This window comes from Zingiber officinale, chromosome 5A (assembly GCF_018446385.1).
Source record: "Zingiber officinale cultivar Zhangliang chromosome 5A, Zo_v1.1, whole genome shotgun sequence".
In the NCBI taxonomy this organism is placed as follows: domain Eukaryota; kingdom Viridiplantae; phylum Streptophyta; class Magnoliopsida; order Zingiberales; family Zingiberaceae; genus Zingiber; species Zingiber officinale.
The window spans coordinates 127,410,254-127,435,380 of record NC_055994.1 but is presented as its reverse complement, the minus strand read 5'-3'; the positions used below and the strand labels follow the sequence as shown (position 1 = coordinate 127,435,380).

General features: G+C 35.9%; 3 protein-coding genes across 4 annotated transcripts; 2 read left to right on the top strand and 1 right to left on the bottom strand.

Moving 5' to 3' along the window:
• The first annotated feature begins 8,312 nt into the window (after positions 1-8,312).
• LOC121981676 (FCS-Like Zinc finger 6-like) lies at positions 8,313-9,634 on the top strand. Its single transcript, XM_042534319.1, has 2 exons — positions 8,313-8,784; positions 9,274-9,634. Exons 1-2 carry the CDS (start codon positions 8,420-8,422, stop codon positions 9,353-9,355), a joined length of 447 nt encoding a protein of 148 aa, XP_042390253.1. The 5' UTR covers positions 8,313-8,419; the 3' UTR covers positions 9,356-9,634.
• Positions 9,635-13,513: 3,879 nt separating this feature from the next.
• Positions 13,514-13,954, top strand: LOC121979990 (chaperone protein DnaJ 2-like). Its single transcript, XM_042531961.1, has one exon. The coding sequence runs from the start codon at positions 13,514-13,516 to the stop codon at positions 13,952-13,954; it is 441 nt and encodes a 146-aa protein (XP_042387895.1).
• Positions 13,955-13,980: 26 nt separating this feature from the next.
• LOC121981675 (tRNA modification GTPase MnmE-like) lies at positions 13,981-25,010 on the bottom strand. 2 transcript variants are annotated; one of them, XM_042534317.1, is made up of 11 exons: positions 24,850-25,010; positions 24,487-24,767; positions 23,549-23,687; positions 18,095-18,216; positions 17,749-17,952; positions 17,426-17,485; positions 15,772-15,910; positions 15,514-15,632; positions 14,642-14,866; positions 14,357-14,561; positions 13,981-14,277 (listed from the first exon to the last, which is right to left on the bottom strand). In XM_042534317.1, exons 1-10 carry the CDS (start codon positions 24,989-24,991, stop codon positions 14,367-14,369), a joined length of 1,626 nt encoding a protein of 541 aa, XP_042390251.1. In that variant the 5' UTR covers positions 24,992-25,010; the 3' UTR covers positions 13,981-14,277; positions 14,357-14,366. The 2 variants fall into 2 exon arrangements, with proteins under 2 accessions (XP_042390251.1, XP_042390252.1); XM_042534318.1 differs by having other exon boundaries at positions 15,838-15,910.
• Between the last annotated feature and the right edge of the window lie 117 nt (positions 25,011-25,127).

Here is a 25,127-nt window from a genome sequence, read left to right as displayed (position 1 = left end):
AAATTTAGTGTAAATAAATCCACAAAATTAACAAAAATCATAGTTTTTCATTATACCAAAAAAATTTAAAGATCTTAAACAAGATACGAAATCTCTATCAAACTAGTTATTACATAACAACAATTAAACTTACAATCTACACAAGTTAGTATATTATGTATCAATCCCACAATACTATAAATTTCGATAACCATGCAACCGTGCTTCCTATTGCATCATCAAGAAACTGCATTTCATCATTTGGTCGAATTAGGTCCACCTTTTCTACCAAAACTTTATCAACCCAAACTTTCCAACATGATCCACTAAGAATAACGTGATGCACTTTTGTGTTTGGATCTGTTGACATCATTTCACTGACTTCCAATTCTTGTAAGTCCAGCACTTCAATTTGGTCCATAGGTGATCCATGGTCTATGTATCTGTCAAAATCATTGACCTTGCCTATAATGAAAATCAAATTTCATCAACAGATTAAAAAGTTCAAGCGCAGTTGCAACCGATTAAAAAATTCATTAATGTTTTTGAAAAGAATAATAGTGGAGCAATGGCAACATAAATTTCAGAAGTAACACACTTTCTACAACCAAACAAATAGCAACACTACAATGGTAAGAGTTAATTTTCTAAGAAGGCTTTGACTACAGAATTATCACAATTGGAAAATACCTCCTCAAAGCTCATATCTACTAATGTCTTGAGCTCCTCTTCTAAGTTATCAAAACCTTGCAAAATTTAATAACACAAGTTTCTACTACCAAAGGAAGATAACAAAAAAAAATTGTATGATGGGTCACGAGGCATAACCTGAATGTTTGCTGCTAGTTCAGAATCCACTTTAGTATCTAGAGACAAATGCTTAAATCAAAACAATATAAATGAAAATAATTCCATAATCTTTAAAGAATATATAATAATTTGGTGAGTATTTTATTCATATAAAGATTTAGGATTTAATAGTTATCGGAAGCGTATCTAATAATCTTCTTAGTTTTTTTTTTACTTCTCTTTTCTTTCCCTTTAACTTATGACCACTTTAGGAACAAAACACATCTTAGGTCACAACCACAAATAGATCCATCTAACCAACTAAACACATCAGAACAAAAAATTTAAGTGTACCAGTCAATTGTGCAACAAATTGATATCCCTGATCATCATTTTAAAAGGAGTAAACCCAATTGAATAGCCTTTGATTCATATTAATCCATCAATGTAATTGAAATGAGGTATGTGAAGTTTACCTCTATTGCCCGCTGAACAACATCCGAGAACTTAAACTCCACGAAACCAAAGCAAGAATTTTGTAACTGTCATTTTGATGAAAATGCATAACCATAAAATTGTGAGGATTACTCAAATGAAAGCAATGAAGAAGCAATTTACAAACCAGTGAATGGAAAAAAGAGAGAGGATAAAAGCAACCTTATAGCGTTTGACTTGCATTGCACCAGGCTTTATAAGACCAAACCTCTTGAACTCTTCTTCAACTTGAGCAGGTGTTGCATCAAATAGTAAATAATTCAAATATAATGAATAGGCATCATCTGTAAGTAGCAGAATAAGTTTAAATGTTTATGCAATCAAACTGCATAGCGTTGTAAAAATCTTGATGTGAAGTTAGTATACTGTGCCTTCTAGATTTTTTCGCTTTCAAAACCAATCGATCCAGAAATAGGGCCACAAGAAGCTGGATGATGTGAAGCAGGACACCATGCTGGAGAAGATTTTGAAGTAATATCCTTCATAACTTTGACCTGTATACATCAAGTCATTCTGCTCTTTTACAGTTTTAATGAACATGAGTAGAACTAACAAATTACATGCATCTATTCAAGATCAACACTTACTACTGAAGCATAAGACTTTTTGAGATTCTGCTAGTGATCAGTTTTAGTCTCTGATTTAACCAGCGGAGGTGGAAAGCTATCGGCAATTACATCAATCACATTATCTGGTTCTTCTTCCTTCCAAGCTGAGCTTTCTCGGTTGTTCAAAGAACCACTATCTCTGTTCATTTTATCACTCATTTCATCCATACAAGGTGAATCTTTATTTTGGGAAGCTTCGGTGTAAAAGAAAGATCACCGCACAAGCCAACAAGATGATCAAGAGTTTGTCTCATATAAACCTGAAATTTAATCGATGGGCAGGTAACGTTGCCATGGCCATTAGGATGACCAAGTCTGCTCCTTTCCGAGTAAAACCGATGAACTAACTCCGGAGAATTGCAGAGGTAATTGTAATACTGATCCATAAATGTTTCCCCAACCTAATAAAATCTAGAAGTTTCCCAAAGATCGACGATTGATAACAATAGGAAAACCTCGATAAATCAACAACTAAAGTTGAAAAAAAGGGTTCGACTCTTATCGCATTGGAAGAGCGATGAATCTGAATCGAAGGGAAGAAACCATTACCATATGTGCGTAAAAAAGAGATTCGACAGCGCCGGAAGGCCGAACCGCCATCTAGTGAACGAAATTGTGAGATGCGTCGGCGATCTAAGCCAGATCGAACAGGAAGGATGCGACAGAAGGTACTACATCCTCACGCCGCAAGGATGAATCTCTTTCCCCTTCCTCCTCTCTCAAACGCCAACTTTTGGATGGTCGAGATAGGGCGAAGGCGGCACCCGACTGGGAGGAAGAGATCTTAAGCACGACCTCCACATCCTGCGAGGATACGCGGACGCCAGTGTCGTCGAGGGCGCGATCGATGAAGAAAGGGCTGGAGAGGCGAGGATCTTGCAGAGAAAATGAACAGAGGCTTGATGAGGAGGAGAGAAGAGGATGAGGAGGAGCGGAGGCTGGTGAAGCGGAGGAGGGAGAGGGAGGGGGCAGTGGATTGACAAGAAGCAAAAGAGGGAGAGGGAGATGGCGATGAGATTTGGGGATTAAGGGTTTGTCGGTGAGTGCAAAAAGCCACGGTGAGATTAGATATTAACATTGAAACATGTGGTATTAATAACGTGCTTTTTTTACACGTCGTCGTTAATAATATTAATAAGTATTAACAGCGCATTTTGTACGCCATTATTATTAAGTTTTAATAGCGCATTCTGCATGCCGTAGAAAAGTTTATTGACAGCATATTTTTTTTGTACGCTGTGGTTTGTATAAACATTATACTATCCGCAGCACACATATTTTAGCGCGCCGTAAAAACTATTATTAACGGCGTGCTTTAATCGCATGCCATTGATGATGCGCTGCGGAAAGTGATATTTGTTGTAGTGCTACATTTATGATAAATGTAGTTGTTCAATTAATTTATATTGTAGATAACATGGTGTGTGGTGTCACACACAGAGGATCATGTTATCAGTACCTTATAAATTATAAATAGTAGCTCACGACCAAGATGGAAAGGAACAAACCATTGGAAGGTCGTAGTGTAATTAGGTATTAGTTTATCTTAACTATATAATTACACTAGTACACTTAGAGTGTATTGAGTAGGACCATTAGAGGTCGTTTCTTTTTATACTGACTTTATAAAGGATGAAAGACCTCAGTTATTATGGAAGTGTGTGCTCTTAATCCTAATATAATAACAAGCACATATATTTGATATTTATTTCTTTAATTTATCAATGGGTGAGATTTAGTTCGATAAATCAATAAGCCCGATAAGTTGGGAAATGATATCACTTATAGTGTGTGTTGTTGATTATAGAAGGAAACTGTGTCCTAGTAATCTAGGTTGAGAATGTCCTCAAGAGGAGCTCATAAGGATTGTCATGTTAAACCCTGCGGTGGACTTAGTCACATGATGATGAAGTTGAGTGGTACTACTCTTGGCTAGATATTAATTAAGTGAGTTGTCGGAACTTACTTAATTAGTGGACATTTGTTATCTTAAACACGGGAGACTAATACACTCATAATAAGGAGCCCAAAATGTAATTTGGGATTGGTGCGTAGTTCAATAATAGTTCTTTAGTGGAATGAATATTATTGATGAAATTAAGTTGTGTATTCGGCAACATGGGATGCTTAATTTCATCGGAGACCAAAATCCTCCTCTCGGTCCTATCGTAGCCTCTTGTATATAGAGATTTATACCCACCACATACCCACCTTCTTACCCATCCAATGGGTCGACCAAGCCAGCTTGGAACCCAAGCTAGGGCCGGCTAAGACCAAGTGGATGAGTTAGTTGGTGGCCGCCAAGCTTGGGTCCCATGCTTAGGTGGTGGCCACTAGAATATTAAAAAGGATTTTTATTAAAATTATTTCTTATGTGGATATCATGGTTTTAAAAGAGAGTTTAAAAATTAAAAATTTCCTTTTATAGCTTTCTACAAAAGATTAAGAGATGAGATTAATCTCTTTCCTTATTTGTAGATTAAAAGGATGGTTTTAATTTTTGGTAAAAACTTTCTTTATTTGTAAATCATCTACATGTTTAAAAGAGAGTTTAAAATTTGAAATCTTTCCTTATTTGTCGATTAAAAGGTGGATTTTAAATTTTAAGAAAACTTTCCTTTTTAACCATGTTCATGTTTTAAAAGAGAGTTTAAAAATTAAATATTCTCTTTTATAAGTTTCTACAAGAGATTAAGAAAAGATTTGATATCTTTCCTTATTTGTAGATTAAAAGAGATTTTAATTTTTAGAGATAACTTTATTTTTATCCACATGTTTAAAAGAAAGATTTTAATTTATAAAATTTCCTTTTTATTAACCGGATGAAAATTATTGGAGAAATTTTTATAAATTTCTAGAAACAAATTAGGAAGTTTTAATTTTTGTTTTAATTAAAATTCTCCTTGTTTTGGGGGAAGTGGTGGCCGGCCAGCAATTGAAAAAAGAAAATTGTTTTAATTAAAATAATTTTTCTTTTTCATGGCAAAGGAATTAAGGAAATTTTTATTTAAATTTCCTTATTTGCTAAGACCAAGGATTATAAAAGAGGGGGTAGAGGGGGCTTCATTGTGAACGACTCTATTATTCTTTTCCTCCCTCTCTTCCTTGGTGGCCGGCCTCTTCCTCTTCTCTCTTCTCCTTCTTGTGGCCGAACCATCTTGTTCTCTTGGAGTCCTTGTGGTGGCCGGATTTAGCTTGGAGAAAAGGAGAGAAAGGAGGTTTCTCTTTTGCATCCCTTGGAGCTTGGTGGTGGTGGCCGAACCTCATCCTTTCTTGGAGTCATGTGGTGGCCGAACCTTGCAAAGAAGAAGAAGGTGTCATTGGTGGTTCTCGTCTTGGAAGATCGTTGTCCACACAACGTCCGGGATTAGAAGAGAAATATGGTAGAAGACTTAGAGGTTTTTGTTTGCAAAAGAAAAGGTATACTAGTATTTAATTTCCGCATCATACTAGTTTTATTTCTTTGTAAAAATACCAAATACAAGAGGCATGCGATTCTAGTATTTCGAATTTGTTTTCGATGTTGTGTTATTTTGTTTTTCTTTTCCTTGTGATTTGATTGTTCCTTTTGGTTGACCTAAAGTTATTTAAGGAAATTAAATATTAGCTTTCCTTAAAAGGCTTTGTCTAGGCGGTGGTGGTTGTTCCCATATCCAAGAAGGTCATGTGCCTCGCCATGCAGTCCTGAAAGTCAATTTTAGAAATTAATATTTAATGAAATTAATAACCTAGGTGATTTGGATCGAACGTGTTAAGTTCCGCAGGAGATCCAAGTCTAAACCTAAAAGAACAAATAAATTAAACTTTGGATCAAACGTGTTAAGTTCCGCAGGCTATCCAAGTTTAATTTAAAAGAACGCATGATAGCTAGGAAAAGGTTCAGACCTTTATACAAAATTTTTGTACAGTGGAACCATTAGGTTTTCCGAGTAACAACCAACAATTGGTATCAGAGCTAGGGTTTTGCCTCTGTGTATTTGGTATTAGTTTAATTATGCACATGTCATACATAATTTAGGCGGGTTAATAGTAGGATGTGCTAACTTTGTGGATGCAGGATCCAACTATTATGGCTTATAGTTATTATGTGTGTGATTGGATCCTTAGACATGTCAAGGGCATTTTATTGTGTGTGCATGATTGTATTATAAAATATAGCAGGAGCTGTATTTAGTTTTATTAGGATTTTATTTTTTGATCTAGTTACATGTACATTCCTTTTATGGAATATAGGATCGATGGATATAAATTTTATTTTATGTTCGATCTAGTTTACATGTACATTCCTTCGAGAAATATAGGATCGAAAAATGTAAAATTCTATTTATGTCGCGGATCGAATCTTGCAAGGCGTGGAACATTTTGAGGATCAGAGGCGCAGCGGAACAAGGAGCAAGATTGATGCAACAACTAGATCCGGTGGCGGTGGCCAAAGATGGCAACAACTAGGGTTGGCGACACACGAAGGACAGCAATAGATAAAAACCATAATAGTTGAAAATTAATTTTTCTATTTATTGTTTTTTATGCTGTGCTATGTGTGCTTGTTAGTATGCATGTTAAGTAGGCTAACATAGTCAAAATTCCTCACTTTAAATAATTAAGTGGGAGTGGGATTTATTTTTAAATAAATTCTACGATCTTCATTACTAGTTTATAAGTGATGCAATAAGGTTGTGCGTTGGCTCTGAGTGTCTTCCTCCATATATCAAAGAATTAAGTGGGAGAGTGTTTATTTTTAAGAAAATACTGATTTAAAAAATATATAAAAAAAATAAATCACTGTAGCATACATAGACGCGCTACGTTCATACACTCACTTATTGCAGTCCCGTTAATTTGTCCAAGTGAGAAAACTGACTCCAATCCTTCTCTGCGTCTTTGTCCCCTCTCTCTCGCAACGCTCCGATACCCTCCATCTCCACTTGTTACGGACAATTATTGGAGGTCCAAACATATCCCCCCACGTGTCATCTAATTGTTCACACATAGTCATACGAAAACAAGACAAATGACTGCCACGGCACACAAAACAATTGCAATATCCTTTTTTATACATATAAATTTGATAGGCTGAGGAGCTTCGTTGTGGAAGCATCCGGATTTGATTTGAAAAGTTTGAAATTATTCTAGGCACCCGTGCATGATATGATCTAAGCGTCTGCACTCAGTATTATTTTTTATTTTATTTTAAGTTATATTATATGTATTTAAAATTTAAAATTTTAAAATTGAATTATAATAAATTTGAGTCAATAAAATTTTCTCTATGATTTAGACTTTATCTTGTATTATAGTATTTAATATAAAAATTTTATATATTCATCGGATATATTATATATATTTAAGATTTAAAATTTTAAAATTTAGAAGTTGAGTTATAATGAATTTAAGTTAATAAATTTTTTTTTTTTAATATTCGTATTTCTTTCATAATATTCAAGATAAAAAATTTTAGATGATTAAATATATATATATTTTGTGAAATGTCTGATCTTGTTTATGAAATTTGAGGATCGAGATCTTCCATGTATCTGTATGTGTTTTTATATCATCATGAATCATGTCGTATGTTGCAGTACCCATTTATAGATCCAAGTTGGTGGTGCTACTTAATTTTTGGCGCTTTTTTTTTATCGAACTAATAATTTTGAGCTAATTCATTGGAAGAGATCCGAAAGTTAGCTTGAAAAAAAAAGATAAAAAAAGGCGCCAATAGAATCTAATTGCTCTAAAATATCACTTTCAAATTGAATTTTGCGATCCAACGGTGGATCGGTGGGATTGGCCTCCTACGAAAAGACACTTTTAAATCATTGATCTGTTGGGCGGGGCGTTGGACAAAACTGTGACTTGTGCCATAAATAATGTGGAATAAAATATAGCAAAATTACAAATAGTTGCAATCAATCAACCTTCGAGTGAAAAGAATCTTTTATTATTATTTTCCTAAAAATACAAAAACAAAAAATTTCGATTAAATCTCCAAACATATTTTATTTCCATAACAATAATTCTGCTGCCATAATGAACTTTGACAATTCATTTTATGGTACCTTCCGATAAAAATAATTTAGAGTAGCAATCAAAGAACTGGATCTGTCTATGCCATAATTAATTTTGTAGAGGGATTTTATATCAATACTATAATTTACTTTGGCTCTCCATGATTTAGAAATTTTATGATTTTTCTGGAATCTAATATAGAAAATAGACAAGATATACCAGGATTTTTTAAATAAATTAAGTTAAGTAAAATATTAAAATTGTAAGTTGCTTACAGTTTTTCTTTTCCAACTCCTAAAATTAATAAATATTTTTAAAAATGGACACAGATAATATTTTTTTTAAAAAAAAATGGGTTGGAAACTCGCACGAACAGATCAAAATCGAACGGTCGAGATCTATTTACCACTCTTTTTAACTCCACTCTTCTCTCCTACTCTCTCTCTCTCTATAGCCAGTTCAGCGATCCGAACTGCTCTATAGCTCGCTCGGCGATCTCCGAGGTCTTCGCTGCCTCTCTTGGTACGGTTCCAGATACGACGATGCTGCTCGGGAAGCGGTCGAGGCCTCCGATGCGGCGGACGACGAGCTCGCTGGAGTTTCCGGATGGCGGAGTCTCCTTTGACGTCGAGGCCCCTCAGCCGCTGGATCAGGGCGAATCGATCGGGTGCCAGCCTCTGGATCCGCGGTGGGGCTCGGCGGAGGTGGCGCGTCGAGCGGTCAACGTCTCTGGGGCGGACTGGCGCGCGGCTCGGTTCGTGGGGTCCATGCTTTCCCCCCGCGGCGGCGTGCAGAGGAGCAATCCTGTGGAGTTGTCCGGTGACCACCCTGGGACCGCGGCCTTCTTGAGGGCATGTGGTCTCTGCAATCGACGCCTCGGACCCGGCCGGGATGCGTTCATGTACAGGTACTTCCTCTCCTTTCGCTTTCGCACCGAGAAAGGTCCCGGCTTTTTCGTTTGCTCTCTCATCCCATGTGATCATTTCTGGACCAAAGATTGATTTTTTAGGGTTTACCCAGTTACTCACACTTCACTCTGTCTTGTTCCGCCCCTTATTGAGGAAATTACCGTAACTATAGAGTTCACGAACGGTTTCAGCTTCCAATTTGTTTCATCACCTCGAGACTTTTGTTTAGTGATTCATAGGAGAAAATCTGGCAGGTGATCTGTCCATGTTCGTCCAACTTTACAATCGATCGATGTTACAGTTAGTTAAATCGACCTTTCGGATCTCATCAACTTCTGCTATCAATTGAAGTGATACGAGCAATATCTCTTCTTCTCTATGATAAACAATACACATGAATGAATCTCTCCAGTCCAATTAAGATCTTCTTCTCTGTTCTCCCACCAGGTTTGTGATTGACAGACTCAATCTGCTCTTGATTTTTGCAGGGGTGAGATTGCTTTTTGCAGCCTGGAATGCCGTCAGGAGCACATGAGCTTGGATGTGCCTTCAGCAGCACAGGAACCATGAAGAGTATCTGGTGTTCGAGCTTTCTTCATCTTTATCTGGAGTACTGAAGATTCAAATGCTACAAAGCAACCAAATGGATGCCCTGTGGTTCTGTATTTTCCGGCAGCATCAATAACAGATTCATCAGCGCAAAAGAAGAGAAATCTTAGACTCGATGCTGCTGTTCTTTTTCAATTTTTTTTTGGTGCTCAAAAGAAAGCAAGTATCAGTTATCTTCCTCCATTTTCCCTGAAAGATGGTTCTCTTTTTCGAATGATAGGAGACGCCTTTGGATTTCAATCACAAGGTTTATTTTAGGTGGCCATGTTAATTTCTCCGAAAATCAATTGGGGGTTGTTAGATGTGCAGTGTGGCTGTCGGAAGCATGCATACATGATGACAACTTGATAATAGATTCAACAATTAGATTAATCGAGTTTAGTTTTAATACAAAGTAATTGTAGTGTTTAAACGTTTGTAGATCTATTTGCTCTACCATATCTTCCTGAGACAAAAACATAACCAATGGTATTAGGAAAAAAAAAATTAGAATCTCTTTTAATTGGTGAAAATGAAAGGGCGTGTTTCGACTACGTACTCTAAGCAAATTATCATGATAATCAAAAAGATAATCTTGATAGTTCACTTGGTCAGAAAGATTAAATTAAGGCGCACAGTGAGGTATTTAAGTGGAGAACGGGAATGGAACGGTGGTAGCGTCTGCGTCATCAGCTCTCGTGGCCATGGGCCCCATGTTGACCTGCAAAACTAGGTGCAATGGTATAATTTATATTATAAGGGAGTGATCGCCTCAGTGCCTCAGTCCATCCAAATTTTAAATCGGTAATTTACACTATTTCGAAAGGCACGATAAATATAAATAATTAAGATTTAATTTTTAATAAGGGCTAATCGGATTATAAGATTTGTATATATATATAAATGATAATAATATATATCTTATTTCTATATTTATTAAAGCGAAGGTTTGAGCCACTTTATGTGATCACCGGACTTTATTACTTTTTAAAGTGTTAACTGGCGTAGAATTTGTGGCAGTAAACTGATTAGCCGACTGGATGGTAAGATTTGACCTGCAGACTCAGCCGGACACAACTTAGACCGTGCATCTGACATGACCAATATGCTGGGCCCGACACGGTATGAATAGGGTTAGACAAAACCTGCAAATATAGGTTCCACAGTTTAAATTATTTTATGAAAAGAAACTAAAAAAATTAATAAATAATTTTCTATATCAATATCAAAATTTTATCAAATAAAATTCTTGTGATTTTTTTCCTTTTCTAGTTTATTTGTTTTCCAGCAGCCGTGACGGGGCTCATTGACTAAAAAATAAATAAATAAAAAAAAAAGGGTGACGTACCATTTATTATGATTTCACCTGTTTCTGATTCTGTCTCAACGTCATGGAATCGGATCTGCTGTGTCCAAATTATATCCAACATTTTAATTTCAAAAAATAAATAGAAAAAGCGATCTAATTTCCTATAACGCCTTTGTTCATATCCAAATTCATTCCTGTTTTTTTTTCAATTTTTTTCCTTAAAATTTAATACTTTAAAAGAGTCTTTTGGATCAAGGAGAGGAGAGGAATGAGCCAAATCGAATCAAGTTTTATATTTTTAGAGTTTGTTTGATAAAATCAAGTCAAATTAAGTTTATAGGAGTCCAGCAATTGAAATAATTATTTAAACTTAACTTGATTTATTTTTTATAAATTTAATTTAAGTTTGACTTAAACTTTGTTAGTTTAGATGTTATCGAGTTCTTAATTGAAATTTATTTAATTGTTTGAAATTTTTATATTTTAAACTTGTTTAGTTAGTTATTGAGTTTGATACTATATATTTTTTTTTAGTATTTTAAATATTTCTTTATTTTTTCTAGCACGTTGATTGAAATTTTATTGATAAATATGAACTGTGTTCAAGAATATGGTACATGAACATTTTTCATGATATATATATATATATATATAAATAAAGGTGGAGCTACTCTTGGGCTAAAGTGGGCTGCTGTCCCACCTAATTTTTGTATGTCTTCTATTATTATTTTTTCAATCCCACAAATTCATTAATTATTTTCATGAACTCCCTCCTCCCTTCTACTTTCAAACCAATTACAAAAAAAAACCTAATAAAAAAGGCTTGAATTAGAATATTTGGTAAGAAATGGTAAAAAAACAAACTCTAATTCGTGCAAGTCATACTTGAGTCGTTCTCCTTCGATTTTTGTCATTTCGTCAGCGGATTTTTAGAATTTGGATCATGGGATGTATGTATTTGAATCCATGGAAATTTTCCAATCATATCTAGTCATTACCATCATCTCCCTTCGAGTTTTCAACATCAATTTTAGCAAAATCACCATGTAACGACCTTATTTTAATCTAAATCGATTTTGCTTCATTTTTTTTTAAAGAGTTTTCAACTCGATTATAGATCCTTGGTTTGAGTTTTTACGATCAATTGTTAGAAATTATGCCTACTAGATTTTAACTGTCATTTTGAGAATCTTGAAACTCGATTTGCAAGCGTTTTTGAATGAAAATTTTACCCATTTAATTTAGTTCGATTTTTGACTCATATGTCGAGCTAGTATTATTTATTAGTTCTTATTTTTGTAGATTTTGAAATTATACCACAGGTAAAATTTAACAACTCTAAAATTTAGTTAAATATTTAATTATAATTATTTGAGTTACAATAATATTTGAAGATAATGTTTAGGAATTTTCAACTTTAGATTTTTAGCTTAAAAATTTATTGTTTTGAATTTTGAGAAAAAAATTATTATTATAAATTTTGAAAAAATAATTCATTGGTTGAGTTTACTATGTATTCAACCTAATATATTTATTTAATTGTCATGTTAATCCATCTTATTTTAACTCTTTCCCTTTTATACATCAATAATAATATTTTTAATTATGAAACTAATAAAATAATTCTTTTAGAATAAGATGAAGAAGTATTTTTTTTAAACAGATTTATCATCTACATTGAACTGATTTTAAGAAAAATGCTATTCATATACATTTTAATTTTATTTATATTTTTAAATTAATTAATTTATGATATCAATTATAATCGATGAGATCTAGTTAATTTTGACCCATACATATATATATATATTTAAATTGGCAAAAAATAACTGCGCTCATCCCTATACCTCGTCAACTCATCCCAAAGTTAATACGCATAAGGTAAATCACGGATGACTACTAGTGATTGACGCATGAGGGAGGTTCATTTAATTTAAGTTGGCAAAAGTCAATTATGTTCGCCCTCAGTGCACCTTCCAATCTGTCCCAGAACCAATACGAAGAAGATAAATCACGGATGACTACTAATTATTGTTCATTTAATTTAATGTGACAAAAAAAATAATTCGCTCAACCTAGTGTTCCTGTTAAATTGTCCCTAAGTCAATACGGAGGAGGTAAATCACGGATGACTACTAATCATTAGTACAATGATCAAAATATGAAAGAAGATATATTTGGATGGGCCGAGTAAATTTCAATCCCATGATCTAATACCCCATGTCTTGTTCATGTAATTGATTTTATATGGATTGAATACCACTGTTGGGATTTTCGGACCGCAAAAATCATTTTTTCGTGTTGCGGAAACCCCGATTCCCATGCCACCGGATCCGTGCGAAGTAAAATAAAATAAAATTTTACGAGTACGAGTTTCTTATATCTAGATCTACACTAGAACTACATGATTGAGAGATTTTTACTATTGATGCGAAACCCTTCGCATATCCTGTTCGTCCTCGGTTCGTCGGATCTCGAAAATGTCAAAGTAGACATTTTTCTATGTGTATCTACACAAACAAACTAAATGAAGAAAACCAAATAAAAAATGTGCTAGCCTCTTAGATGGTTCAGCCAAAAAACAAGGAGAGGGAGAGCAAGAAGATGAGATGAGTGTAAATGCATCCGTTGGTAATCGACGCTTGGTAAGTCCGGATCCACCAGCGTCGACCTCTACAACTGTACCAAGTGCCAACCTCGATGTTTGCTTCCTTTAACCGCGTTTTACATGCTGCATTTTGTCATTTATTAGCTTCATCTATGATTTATATATCTTCGCATCCTCCACCACACCTCGACTCAGCTGAGCTCACTGCTTAGTTATACGGGCCATGTATTCGCTTCCAAGTTTCACCTCAGGCTCCCTTCGTCACGCACCGCCGCCACTGATCATCTCCTGCACGGCTTTGGCCAGATCCAAACCCCCCAACTTCTACGAGGTGCTCTCGCTCGACACCTCCGGTTCCCTAGCCGGGCCCGAGGAGATCAAGAGGGCCTACCGGCGCTTGGCCCTCCGGTGCCATCCTGACCTCTGCTCCGCTGGTTCCGGCAACAAAGAAGAGTGCACGAGGAGGTTCATCGAGCTGCACCAGGCTTACGTCGCGCTGTCCGACCCGGCTCTGCGTAGGAAGCACGACATGGAGCTGAGGGGTATTGCCGGAGGCAACGATGGCAGCTGCCGGCAGTTCTCCAGGGAGGTGTGGGAGGCGCAACTCCACAAGCTTTGGCAGCGGTCGACTGTGCGGCGCAGGGGAAGGGCGGCAGAGAATTAGTTAGGCCCCGGATCGCTAGGATTACGTTTGCTGAATTAATTAATTTGCTTTTTCAACTATTAATAAAGATTTTAATGGGGGTGCAATTATAGACCCACATCAATTTCATAACAAAACACCATGTCAACGTACGGGTGCAAGATGGTTACAAAATCTGTATGAAGTGGACGACAAGATGGCTCGTGATGACATCGATGATGACCCATCGAGATCTCCAGTTGATCAGCCTTCCAAAGATGTTGGAAGTCTGTCTGCTGAACGCCAAAGTCAACTGATTGTTCTTTGTAGCTCTTTGGGCTGACTTATTTCAGTATCTGCTGTGGCTGAATGGATGCAAAATAAAATTTTTTAAGTTGTTAAATATCAGATCGATGGGAAAAAATGCATCGAAGAGATGCTCACCAGTAAAAAATCATTTTCCGATGCAAAATTTGCTAAATATGTTGGATAAGACTTCTTCAGAGATGTCTTCCCCGCTTATCTCCCCTAGGGCCAATGCTGCTTCCCTCAAGTCAATAGTCCAAAAATCCATAGGCAACTCGTCGTCAATCGATGACTTCAGTCTAGAAAGAGATTCTTGTGCTCGTAGTAGTTGCTCAAATTGCCTCTAATTAAACAAAAGAATTAACCTCAAATAGCCAGCTATTGAAGGAAAAGTCGAACAGTGAATTAGTGTAAAGAATTAACCTGGTTAACAGTCCATCTAAACCCTCCTGGTGGACTTGAGTCGAGGCCCCTGACCTCTAACACAGCCCTCTCCAATTCTGAAATGCCTTTTCCATTGATGGCGCACGTCGGAACAAGTTTCATGAAGGAGCTAGTAGCCATTTCAAATTGTCGCATTGAGGTGCATGGTACACAATCTATCTTATTGACCACTAGAATCACAGGTGTTGCGGAACCTGCTGACTTCTGTTCGGAAGAAGAGAATAACAGTTATTTTCTAGATTCTCAATCAGTCGGAGGAAAAAACTTGAAAAGGGATATAATCAACGAGTCCGAGAAAAATGAAGAAAACAAGAATAGATTCTAGCAAACATGATCATCATCGTTGTTACAATGTCTCCATTAAAGAATACCATAATTTGACAAAGCTACTGCATCCTCAGTTTTGTCACAAGTTAGCCAAATGTGCAATTATGCATCCTCTAGTAAATCGCTAGTTCATGAGATGCATGAATTTGATTTAATAAATGTATCGACGAAGAACATGTAAATATTCAAATAGCTCCTTAATTCCCATGGAATTGTTTTCATTTCCTTCCAGAAGAAGAAAAATCGTATCCCTAAAGACAAAAGGTAGTATTTTTTTCCCATTATTTAACCCAAGGTATATGGCTAACAAAACCGTAAACAAATCAATAGAATCAATGGAGTGCGGTAAGTAGACTGCAACCTCCCCAAATCAGAATACAGGGTAACTGTGTTGTTGCCTTATTTTCGCGGAGATGTGTTTACTTGCATCAAAAGCTTAAAGTAATTTCCTGTGATTGCCACCTCCACTCAAGAATGCTCATGTAGCTACAACTTAAGGATTTTGAAATGAAGGATATAAAAACCTGATTTTTTTGAATATGATCAATAAGTTTCCTGTCGTCCTCTGTGAATCCATCAATAGCATTTGTTACCATAATTATCACGTCTGCAGTCATGGCAGCAGATTCTGATCTTTGTACACCTTCATGCATTTGCAAGTAGAAAAAGGTAAACCTCTTTAGACACTATTTATTTTAACAGCAAAGTATAATCTGATATTAAAGGCATCCCAAGTCACTTCTAGTGTAATCCTTCAGAGGGAAAAGAAAAAGGTAACCTACCAATTTTTTCAACAACATCATTAGTTTCTCGAATTCCAGCAGTGTCAAGAAGAGTGATGGGAATACCATGAACAGTGACATTAGCTTCTATGACATCCCTTGTGGTTCCAGCAATATCCGTAACTATAGCTCTTTCACTCTGCAAACTATTACAGAATATTCAGAAATTAAAGACAAATGAGACTCATTATATCAAAAGAATAAAGATATATATTTCAATTCAAAACTAAAAGAAAATTCAATAAAAACAAATGTGTCATGGTATGATAACTTCTTGATTTGTCACTTGTACTTCCTTTTTTTTTGGAAATTTTACCAGAACTATATAGTTCTTATGATTCTAACTATAGCTCTATCACACTGCAAACTATTATAGAATATTCAAAAATTAAAGACAAAAGAGACCCATTATTATAAAAGAATACATAAAAAATAAATACATTTCAAAGCAAAACTAAAGGAAAACTGAAGAAAACAAATGTGTCATGGTATGACAATTTCTTGATTTGTCACTCGTTCTTCCTCTTTTTTATTTTTTATTTTTAAAAAAAGAAAGTATCTTACCAGGAGTCAATAGTTCTCATGATACTATCACTAAAGTGAGTCTTGTGCAGCAGCTCTCACACCCTCGGACTTTTCTCTTGTATTTTTTGTTTTCATGTTTTATTTTCATAACTTTATATATCTTGTTAATTCTTTATAATCCTTTATAATACCTACTATTATGATAAAAGATCATGCATCGTTGAGTTCTTGTTTAATAGCTACCAAATTAACTAAGCATACAGTCAATTGGAAAAATAAGTAGAGCAACCATCCAGCATATTGTATATAATTTAGAGCTTAATCATTGAGTTCTAAGATTCCTGCACAACCAAAATTGCATCATCTAAGATTGTCCTGGAAAATCATTCTAGAGCATTCAAGTTCTTGAAAAAATTCTCTGTACCACAACGTTATTGTCACTGCCTATTTAATCAGAATAGATACCTTTTCCAATATCACTCAATTTTTCTAACCCAATGGTTTCAGATCTTCATAATCAATTAACTCTTACATGGAGGCAAAGCAATACTCACATCTAAGCAAGGGTGTAATATGGGGAATGGCAATTTGAACACTGGCAGAAATCCTACCCCTCCTAATTTAATACACATTAGTCAACCAACATAGGTGGTGATGAGAGAAAAACAACAATAGCCAGAGGTGCAAGGTGTGGATGGTAAATATGATCCAGATGCCCATTCATCACATCTAATGTTTGTCCCTAAAAGATAAATTATCCTACCTTATTAGGGTGGGTAGTGATTATGATCCTTAGCCAATTGCATTTCTAATCAGAAAGCAGAACTTTTACATTATTTTTTCCTCATAGAATCCAAAAAACTTCACTTCATTATACACATTTTTTTAATAAACATTCTACATTGAAATTGCATTCAGCCTTCATAAAAACTAAGTCATAAGAAATACAACACTTTCAGCAATAAGATGGGGTTTTAGGCTTGACATTGTTCTGAAAATATATCTTCTGAAACTCAACATGTGCAATTTTAACAAAAAGATTCACTGAGTAACAAGATACCATAAAACATTGTATATTTGATAAAATGCACAGAAACAAAATATATCATCTCTGATTCAAGTAACTTACTTTGCTCCAAGCATTGAGCAAGCTTGATTTTCCAACATTTGGCCTACCAATAATTGCAACCTGTAAAGCACCATGTAATAAGAACCCACTAAGCACCTGATGTATAATAAATCCAAGAAGAATTTGACAAAAACTAAATTACAATCAAATTATAACGGTAATAGCAGGAGAAAGCAACCAAGACAATCTACAAAAACAAAACATTATAAGCAATATCTCAAAGAAAGTCTCAAGAAGACACCATGAAATAAAGTTCTGCTAATACCGTAAGTTTTTTTTTTAAGAAAAAAAGTTGCATAATGGTTCCATCAAAAGAAACACACCTGGAGACCAGTCTGTAAAAGTTTGTCATAGTTAGCAGTATCAATTGCTTCTTGGAGAATATTCCACATATCATCTATCTGATTTGTCAGAACCCTAGGTTCCAGAAGGGGCAATTCATCATCAAAATCTAAGCGAGCCTCAATTTCTGTAAGCAGTTGAATGCATTGCTTTCTCAAAGATTTAACAAGTGAGGAAAAGCCTCCCTGTAAACAGTGAATTGATTTTATTTCTTAGATTGATGATAGGATGCAACTTTGAACATTATAGTATTTCCAGATCATATCCAACAGATATCACTACTTTACATATATTATGAATTAATATAGATTATAAGAATAAATATACCTGTATATTTGCCAAGGCAGATTCTGCAGCAGCCACAGACTTGGCTGCTATCAGTCTTCCGACATTTTCTGCCTGAGACAGGTCCAAGCGTCCATTAAGAAAAGCTCGAAGGGTAAATTCCCCTGTGTAAACATATTGTAAACATTGATCAGCTAGACAACAAATAAGTTTGTTGAAAAAAAAGCACAATGAACTATCAACAAATTCCACTGAACATAGATCTCCATCTTCCCAACACAAGAGCCTGTTTTTCAAAATTCCTAAATACCATGATCAATCGTATACATTAGAAAATGCCACTGAATCAGGATATAATTTTTAAAAAGTGGAAGGACAAGAGTACCATGATCAAAGACATTTCAACTTAATCTATGAAAGTATAAGATATTGCAAATTTGGTTAGACTGAATACTAATAATTTGGAATTGTCATGGTTTTGATGTTTGTGAGAGAAGATATTGCTTCTAGAGCCACATTTAAGAATAAAATCAAAGTCTTGGGTGTTACTGGTGGAGCTTTGCTAAGAAATTAAGCAGCAAGAAAGACAAAAGATAACAGATTGTGCTTTTGAGTTAAAATTGCAATAAGTAATTTCATGCAAAACATAGACAATATTTGTTGGTCCGGTTTGGCCGGCAAGAAGGGGGTGAATCGCCTGCAAGTTAAAACTTTAAAGCTTCTATTACTTTTCAGCTTAGCAATGAACACACGTTAATTAAACAAGTAATAAAAGCATAAAAAGGAAGTAAGGGACATAAGGAATTTACTTGATTTGCAACCTGGGTGGTTGCTAATTCAAGAAAGAATTGTGCTCATTAAAAGTCTCTTTTCTTGGAGGTGAAGAAGCCCCTTAGCATTGAAAGCATGAACAATTAAAAACGAAGATTACAGAAGTTAAAACAAGTGTGTTGTCTTTAACTCCTAGGATTAGGGCTCCATTTATAACTCACTAATCAAAAATAGTCATTTTGCTGACGTGGCATCTTTGGACGCCTGGACCTGGTCCAGGGACTCGGTTCGAGCGCCCCCGTGCACTTTATCTGCTCACAACGGCTACACAACGGTCCGATGATAAAACTTCATCCTTGCCTGAGCGCCTAGGCCGGTCCGAACGCCTAGAGTACTGCTGACGTGGACCCGAACATCATCCGCAGCAACGTCTGTTTGACGAGACGCCCTTGTTGTGCCAGGGCGATCTAGGCTATTCGGGTGCCTGGAGTCTGACGCTTGGACATGGTCGAAGCACCTGGACAAGTGAATTTCATGTTGACTTGCCCGGTTTCTGCTCCATTCGCTTGGGTGATTGTTCGGCCTTTCAGAATTGAGCTCACCCGAACCCAACTCCGGCCTTTTCCTCGAGCAATTTTCCGCTCCGGCTTCTCGTCCCTCGGAAGTGCCGCGCGCGCCCTTCTCACTCCACAGGTGTACCCTTCCGCAACTTCTCATCCCTCAGATGCACCAAGTCTGTCGACTCGCTTCTCATGCCGTCCTTCTCGTCCGTTGGGTCTTCCGCTCAACTTCTTGTGTTCCTAAGTTCCTACACGCTTAGACACCAGGATCAAAATACAACAAGACCTAACTTGACTTGATTGACCATATCAAAACCAACTAAAGGTACTTACAATCTCCCCTTTTTTAATGTGCATCAACCCAAGTTAAAGTTAAGGTAAAATAAACATAGAATTTATTTGAAAAATGAATTGATAATTTAAAACATGAATAATGCAATTAAAACATGAATTTTGCAATTATCTCCCCTTTAACCCCCAAAATTTTTCTTTCTTTGATCACATCAAAAAATAGGGGTAAATAGAGAGAAAATCTGAAAATTTTACTAAGGATGATTGAAACAGTGATCAATATAAAAAAAAATTTCAAGAATTCTTTTTTAAAAATTTGGATTTCTAAGAATTAAAGACCAGATTTTGCAAAAAAAAAAAAAAAAAAAAAAAAAGATAAAAATTATTTTAAAATTTTAACAAAATTCTGAAATTTTTTATCAACGTTAACCAAACACATTCAAATTAGGATAAAATTTTTCAAAAAGAATGTAAATTTATTTTACATAGAAACATGTATTTTTCTAGAATAAATATTAAAAATAGATTTGGATCTCAAAAAAATCTTACTAATTTTTTTAAGTATGTAAAATTGAATATAGATTTGCAGAAAAATTAAAATTTCAAGAATTTTTAATATTAAAAATTAGTTTTTCGGTAAAAAAAATCATTAATGGTAAAAAAAATTCGAATAATTTTATTCTAGCTGAATATATCATTACAAAAATTTTGAACAAAAAATTCTAATAGAAAGTTTACACGAAAAAATATTTTTCTATATAAGTAAATTCTAATCTAGCAAATCAATTAATATAAAAAGATTAATCTAGATACGATTTTTGACCCAATATAGATTTCTACCTACTGGATTAACAAGATATTTTTTAGGAATATATTTTCGTGTCACTTTTCTAATTTGGCCTTTGTGATATCTAAAATACCAGTTAAGCCAATTTTTTTAAGTATGTAAAATTGAATATAGATTTGTAGAAAAATTAAAATTTCAAGAATTTTTAATATTAAAAATTAGTTTTTCGGTAAAAAAAATCATTAATGGTAAAAAAAATTCGAAAAATTTTATTCTAGCTGAATATATCATTACAAAAATTTTGAACAAAAAATTCTAATAGAAAGTTTACACGAAAAAATATTTTTCTATATAAGTAAATTCTAATCTAGCAAATCAATTAATATAAAAAGATTAATCTAGATACGATTTTTGACCCAATATAGATTTCTACCTACTGAATTAACAAGATATTTTTTAGGAATATATTTTCGTGTCACTTTTCTAATTTGGCCTTTGTGATATCTAAAATACCAGTTAAGCCTTTGAGAATTTCTAAAATTTTAAACATTTGTGCATGAGTGATCTTTTTTCAATTTTTTTCTATTTAATCCTTCAACTTTTCATTTTCAACTTTCAATTTATCAAAATCTTCTAATAGGCATGATTTTACTAAGGTAACTCTTATTTCTAAATCTTCTTTTCTTAATTGTTCATTTTTTGTTTCTAATTTACATGAACTTCCAGAAAGCAGTTTGATAAATTTATACCAGTTATAGGAAGGTAGAGAGTGTACCTCACTTACCGAGTCGGTCTTGTTATTCGACCCTCCCCCTTCATTACTACTTTCTTCTGACAAGTCTCTCCCCTTCATCGATGTTCATCTCCGAAGTGCTTTCGTCGTCCTTTGGTGATTTGCCAATAATGTCAGTCTGGCATATTCTTCCAATTCGGACTCGGATAACGACTCGTCCTACGTTGCTATGAGGTTCTTGTGCTTCAATTTGTTTGGTCATTTACTTTTCTCCATTCTTTTCAACTTCGAGTAATCATTTTGATATGCCCTTCTTCTTAACAGTTGTAGCATTTGCCTTTCCTCTTTCTCGGAGAGAACTTCTTGGCCTACGACTTATTAAGTTTGCTATATTTAAAAAAACTTTGAAAATTTGCTTACCATGAAAAAAGCTTCATCTTCGTTGAGTGAAGAATCTGACTCTGGTTCGTCCTTCTTGTTGGCTTTCAATGCAAATATCAAGTTCTGACGGGCTCTTTTTCTTTTCTAGTACCTGCACATCTAGACTCGTGTAATTCTAATGTAGAAAATAAGTCTTCTAAAGTACTTACCTTTAGATCCTTTGAGATATAGTATACATCTACTATTGAAATCCACTCTGGAGTTCTAAGAAAATCATTAAGTGCATAACGACCTGAGTCTCGATTTGTTACCGATTCGTCAAGATTGATAAGTTTGGTGATTAGCTACTTAATCTTCGCATGTAGTTGAGCTACCGTGTCTCTTTTTTTTATTCGGAGGTTTGTCAACTGACTTCGAAGGATGTCCCGTCTTGCTAGTTTTGCTTCTGATGTGCCTTTATGAAGCTCCAGAAACTTCTCCCAAAGTTCTTTGGCCGAAGTATAGCTTCTGATACGTTTAACTTTCCTTCTCCTCTCTATGCTGATCTATGGGTTCTACAAAACCATATGTTATAGTCAGTAAAATCTCAAAATCCATTCTAAAAAATACCTCCATCTTTTTCTTCAATATAGCATAGTCTCCCTCGAACTTCGGTGAACGAATACTTGCTCTGGTCATCTTCTTGATACTTCAATGGGCGGTTAGTCCCGGACTCTGATACCAATTGTTAGTCCCAGTTTGGTAAGCAAGAGGGGGGTGAATTGCTTGCAAGTTAGAATTTAAAACTTCTATTACTTTTCAGCTTAGCAATGAACACACGTTAATTAAACAAGAATAAAAGCATAAAAAGGGAGTACGGGACACAAGGAATTTACTTGATTTGCAACCTAGGTGGTTGCTAATCCAAGGAAGAATTGAGCTCACTAAAAGTCTCCTTTCTTGGAGGCGGAAAGCATGAACAATTAAAAAAGAAGATTACAGAAGTTAAAGTAAGTGTGTTGTCTTCCACTCCTAGAGCAAGGTCTCTATTTATAGCCCACTAGTCGAAAATAACCGTTTTGCTGACGTGGCATCTCTGTGCGCCTGGACCCGATTTGGACGCCCCTAACAATGCATTTTATTTGCTCACAAGGTTACGCAACGGTCCGATGATAAAACTTCATCCTTGCCCGGATGCTTGGACCAGTCTGGAAGCTTGGAGTGTTACTAACATGGACCCGAACATTATCCGTAGCAACCTCTCTTTGACGAGGCGCCACTACTATGCCAGGGTGGTCCAAGAGCCCGGACCATGTCCGAGCACCTGGAGTCTGGAGTCTGGGCGCCTAGACCATGTCCAAACGCCGAGACAAGTCAACTTTGTGTTGACTTGTCCAGCTTTTGCTCCGATCGCTTAGGTGATCGTCCGACTATCTAGAGTTAAACTCACCCGAACCCAACTCCAACCTTCTCCTCGACCAACCTTCCGCTCCGGCTTCTTGTCCCTCGAAAACATCACACGCGCCCTTCTCGCTCCACCGGTGTACTCTTCCGCAGCTTCTCGTCTCTCGGATGCACCAAGTTCGTCGACTCGCTTCCCGTGTCATCCTTCTCGTCAACTGCGTCTTCCGCTCGACTTCTTGTGTTCCTAAGTTCCTGCACACTTACAATCAAAACACAACAGGACCTAACTTGACTTGGTTGACCACATCAAAATCAACCTGGGATACTTACAATATTTACATATAATAATCAAGTGAATCAATTTGACAAGAACAAAATTATCACTTGATATAAACAATAGACACTTATTATCAGATCCCCTGATACTTGGACATTAAAAAAGGTACTCTTCAAATCAAAAAGCAAGACAATAAAAATAGTTTCCTTCACAATGCATTATTAAAAGCTAAAATGAAGCTCTCATGCTAAAATCTATGGCCTTAAAAAAGTGTGTGTGTGTGTGTGTATATATATATAACAAAAAAGCTAACCTGGTTCTGCGAGCTTTGCTCCAGCCTCTAGGCATGCTTTTAATACTCTATTCAAGCATACATCACTCCCATGGCACTGGAGCTCAACCACATCTTCTCTAGTATATGAACGCGGTGCCAACATAGGGACTGCTAGGACCTAGGAAAATGGCTCCAGGTTAAATGAAGAGTCGTCAAAAAAAAAAGTATGTATTGAAAACACATCATTGATTAATGTTAGACTAGTAGGGCAAGTCCTTAGTTGCAAGAAACAACATAGAGATTCTAGATTCGAGTGTCTGATTATTCTACCTAAATTAAATATCACATGAAAAATAAAAAATAAAGAAATCATATAGAATTAACAACTATCATATTGCATGAGCTTGTATACATATTATTGCTATAGATTTGTGAATTGGTCTTATTGACAGCATTTTGCCATGACTTTCTGAGAAAAATATGAAACGGCACAAATTCAAACTACCCTTCCAATTTGATCATTTTTGTCCTTTAAGAAATTTAAACAATTATCAGAAAGGGTTACCATAAAATTCCACGTGTGCTACTTATTACAATATCATCATCGTTATAGATTGCAAAATCAGTCTGTGGTCTCATATATGTAGGATGATCGTGTTTTGCCTTTGAAATACACGCTTGAGAATCACAATAGGAAAGAGAACCATTTTGTTTTGTGTTTGTTATCCCTGTAAGAATGAATGAGTTGACAGGATGCCACAAGGAAGTTTACTCCGTTAATGTGCTTAATCAACGGAAGGTATTCAAAATGAATAAGCAATACCACAAAGATCCAATAAATCCTAATTGATACAAATACATTCTAAAAGCTGAAAACAACACGAAGAGATAAACAGGAGATATATTGCAATAATAAATGGAAAAGAAGCAGACTGGTAGTAACACCAGTTGTACACTCTATTATTCCTTCCATATACCTCATCAATGACATTGCCTTTACGGTCCAAGGCGAATCCATACTCAACAAAGTGGCTTCTGGGCTTCCATAAAAAAGGAGAACCCCCCGCCTTACGCCCCCTGGCGGGATGAAAAACCCTGCCTGCTACATCAACCGCTCTTGGACCCGACAATCGGACGATGCCGACGGCGGCCGGACCACCGCCCATGGAGGTGACGATTGCCACGATGGTCCCCCACCCCGAGGCGGTCCCATCCTCCGTCCGAAGACGCTCGTCCTTGGTGACAATTTGGTGTGTATCTAACAAGGCCGAACCAAAAAAAAAAAAGGTAAGATTTTTAAGCGGCGGCGGAGGTAAAAAAGATTCGGATGAGAGCGAAACCTTCAGTGGAGAGGCGAGAAACAAGGGTTTTAGAATGGAGAAACAGCGTTTTGGGGAAGGAGAAAGGATTAGGGTTTAGGAGTAGCGGAATGGCACTGGGTCGCCTGAAAGGGGCGAGGCAGCGGAAGAGCGCGAGAGCCATTGGTTCGATTTGGATCCGCCGAAGCGGATGGATAATTCGAGCGCGCCGTAGAGGCGTTGTGTTGGAGGACTCAACTTGGGCCTTTTTTGTGGGCCTTTTTTTGTAGGATTTCGGCTCGATCCATTTACCAAGTCAA

Excerpts from the sequence above, each read along its gene's own strand:
- LOC121981676 (XM_042534319.1), top strand. The coding sequence starts at position 8,420 with ATGCTGCTCGGGAAGCGGTCGAGGCCTCCGATGCGGCGGACGACGAGC. Across the intron at positions 8,785-9,273 it reads CGGGATGCGTTCATGTACAG|GGGTGAGATTGCTTTTTGCA; the intron begins GTACTTCCTCTC and ends TGATTTTTGCAG.
- LOC121979990 (XM_042531961.1), top strand. The coding sequence starts at position 13,514 with ATGTATTCGCTTCCAAGTTTCACCTCAGGCTCCCTTCGTCACGCACCG.
- LOC121981675 (XM_042534317.1), bottom strand. The coding sequence starts at position 24,991 with ATGGCTCTCGCGCTCTTCCGCTGCCTCGCCCCTTTCAGGCGACCCAGT. Across the intron at positions 18,217-23,548 it reads AGCAAAGCTCGCAGAACCAG|GGGAATTTACCCTTCGAGCT; the intron begins GTTAGCTTTTTT and ends ATGTTTACACAG. Across the intron at positions 14,562-14,641 it reads TTAGATGGACTGTTAACCAG|AGGCAATTTGAGCAACTACT; the intron begins GTTAATTCTTTA and ends TTGTTTAATTAG.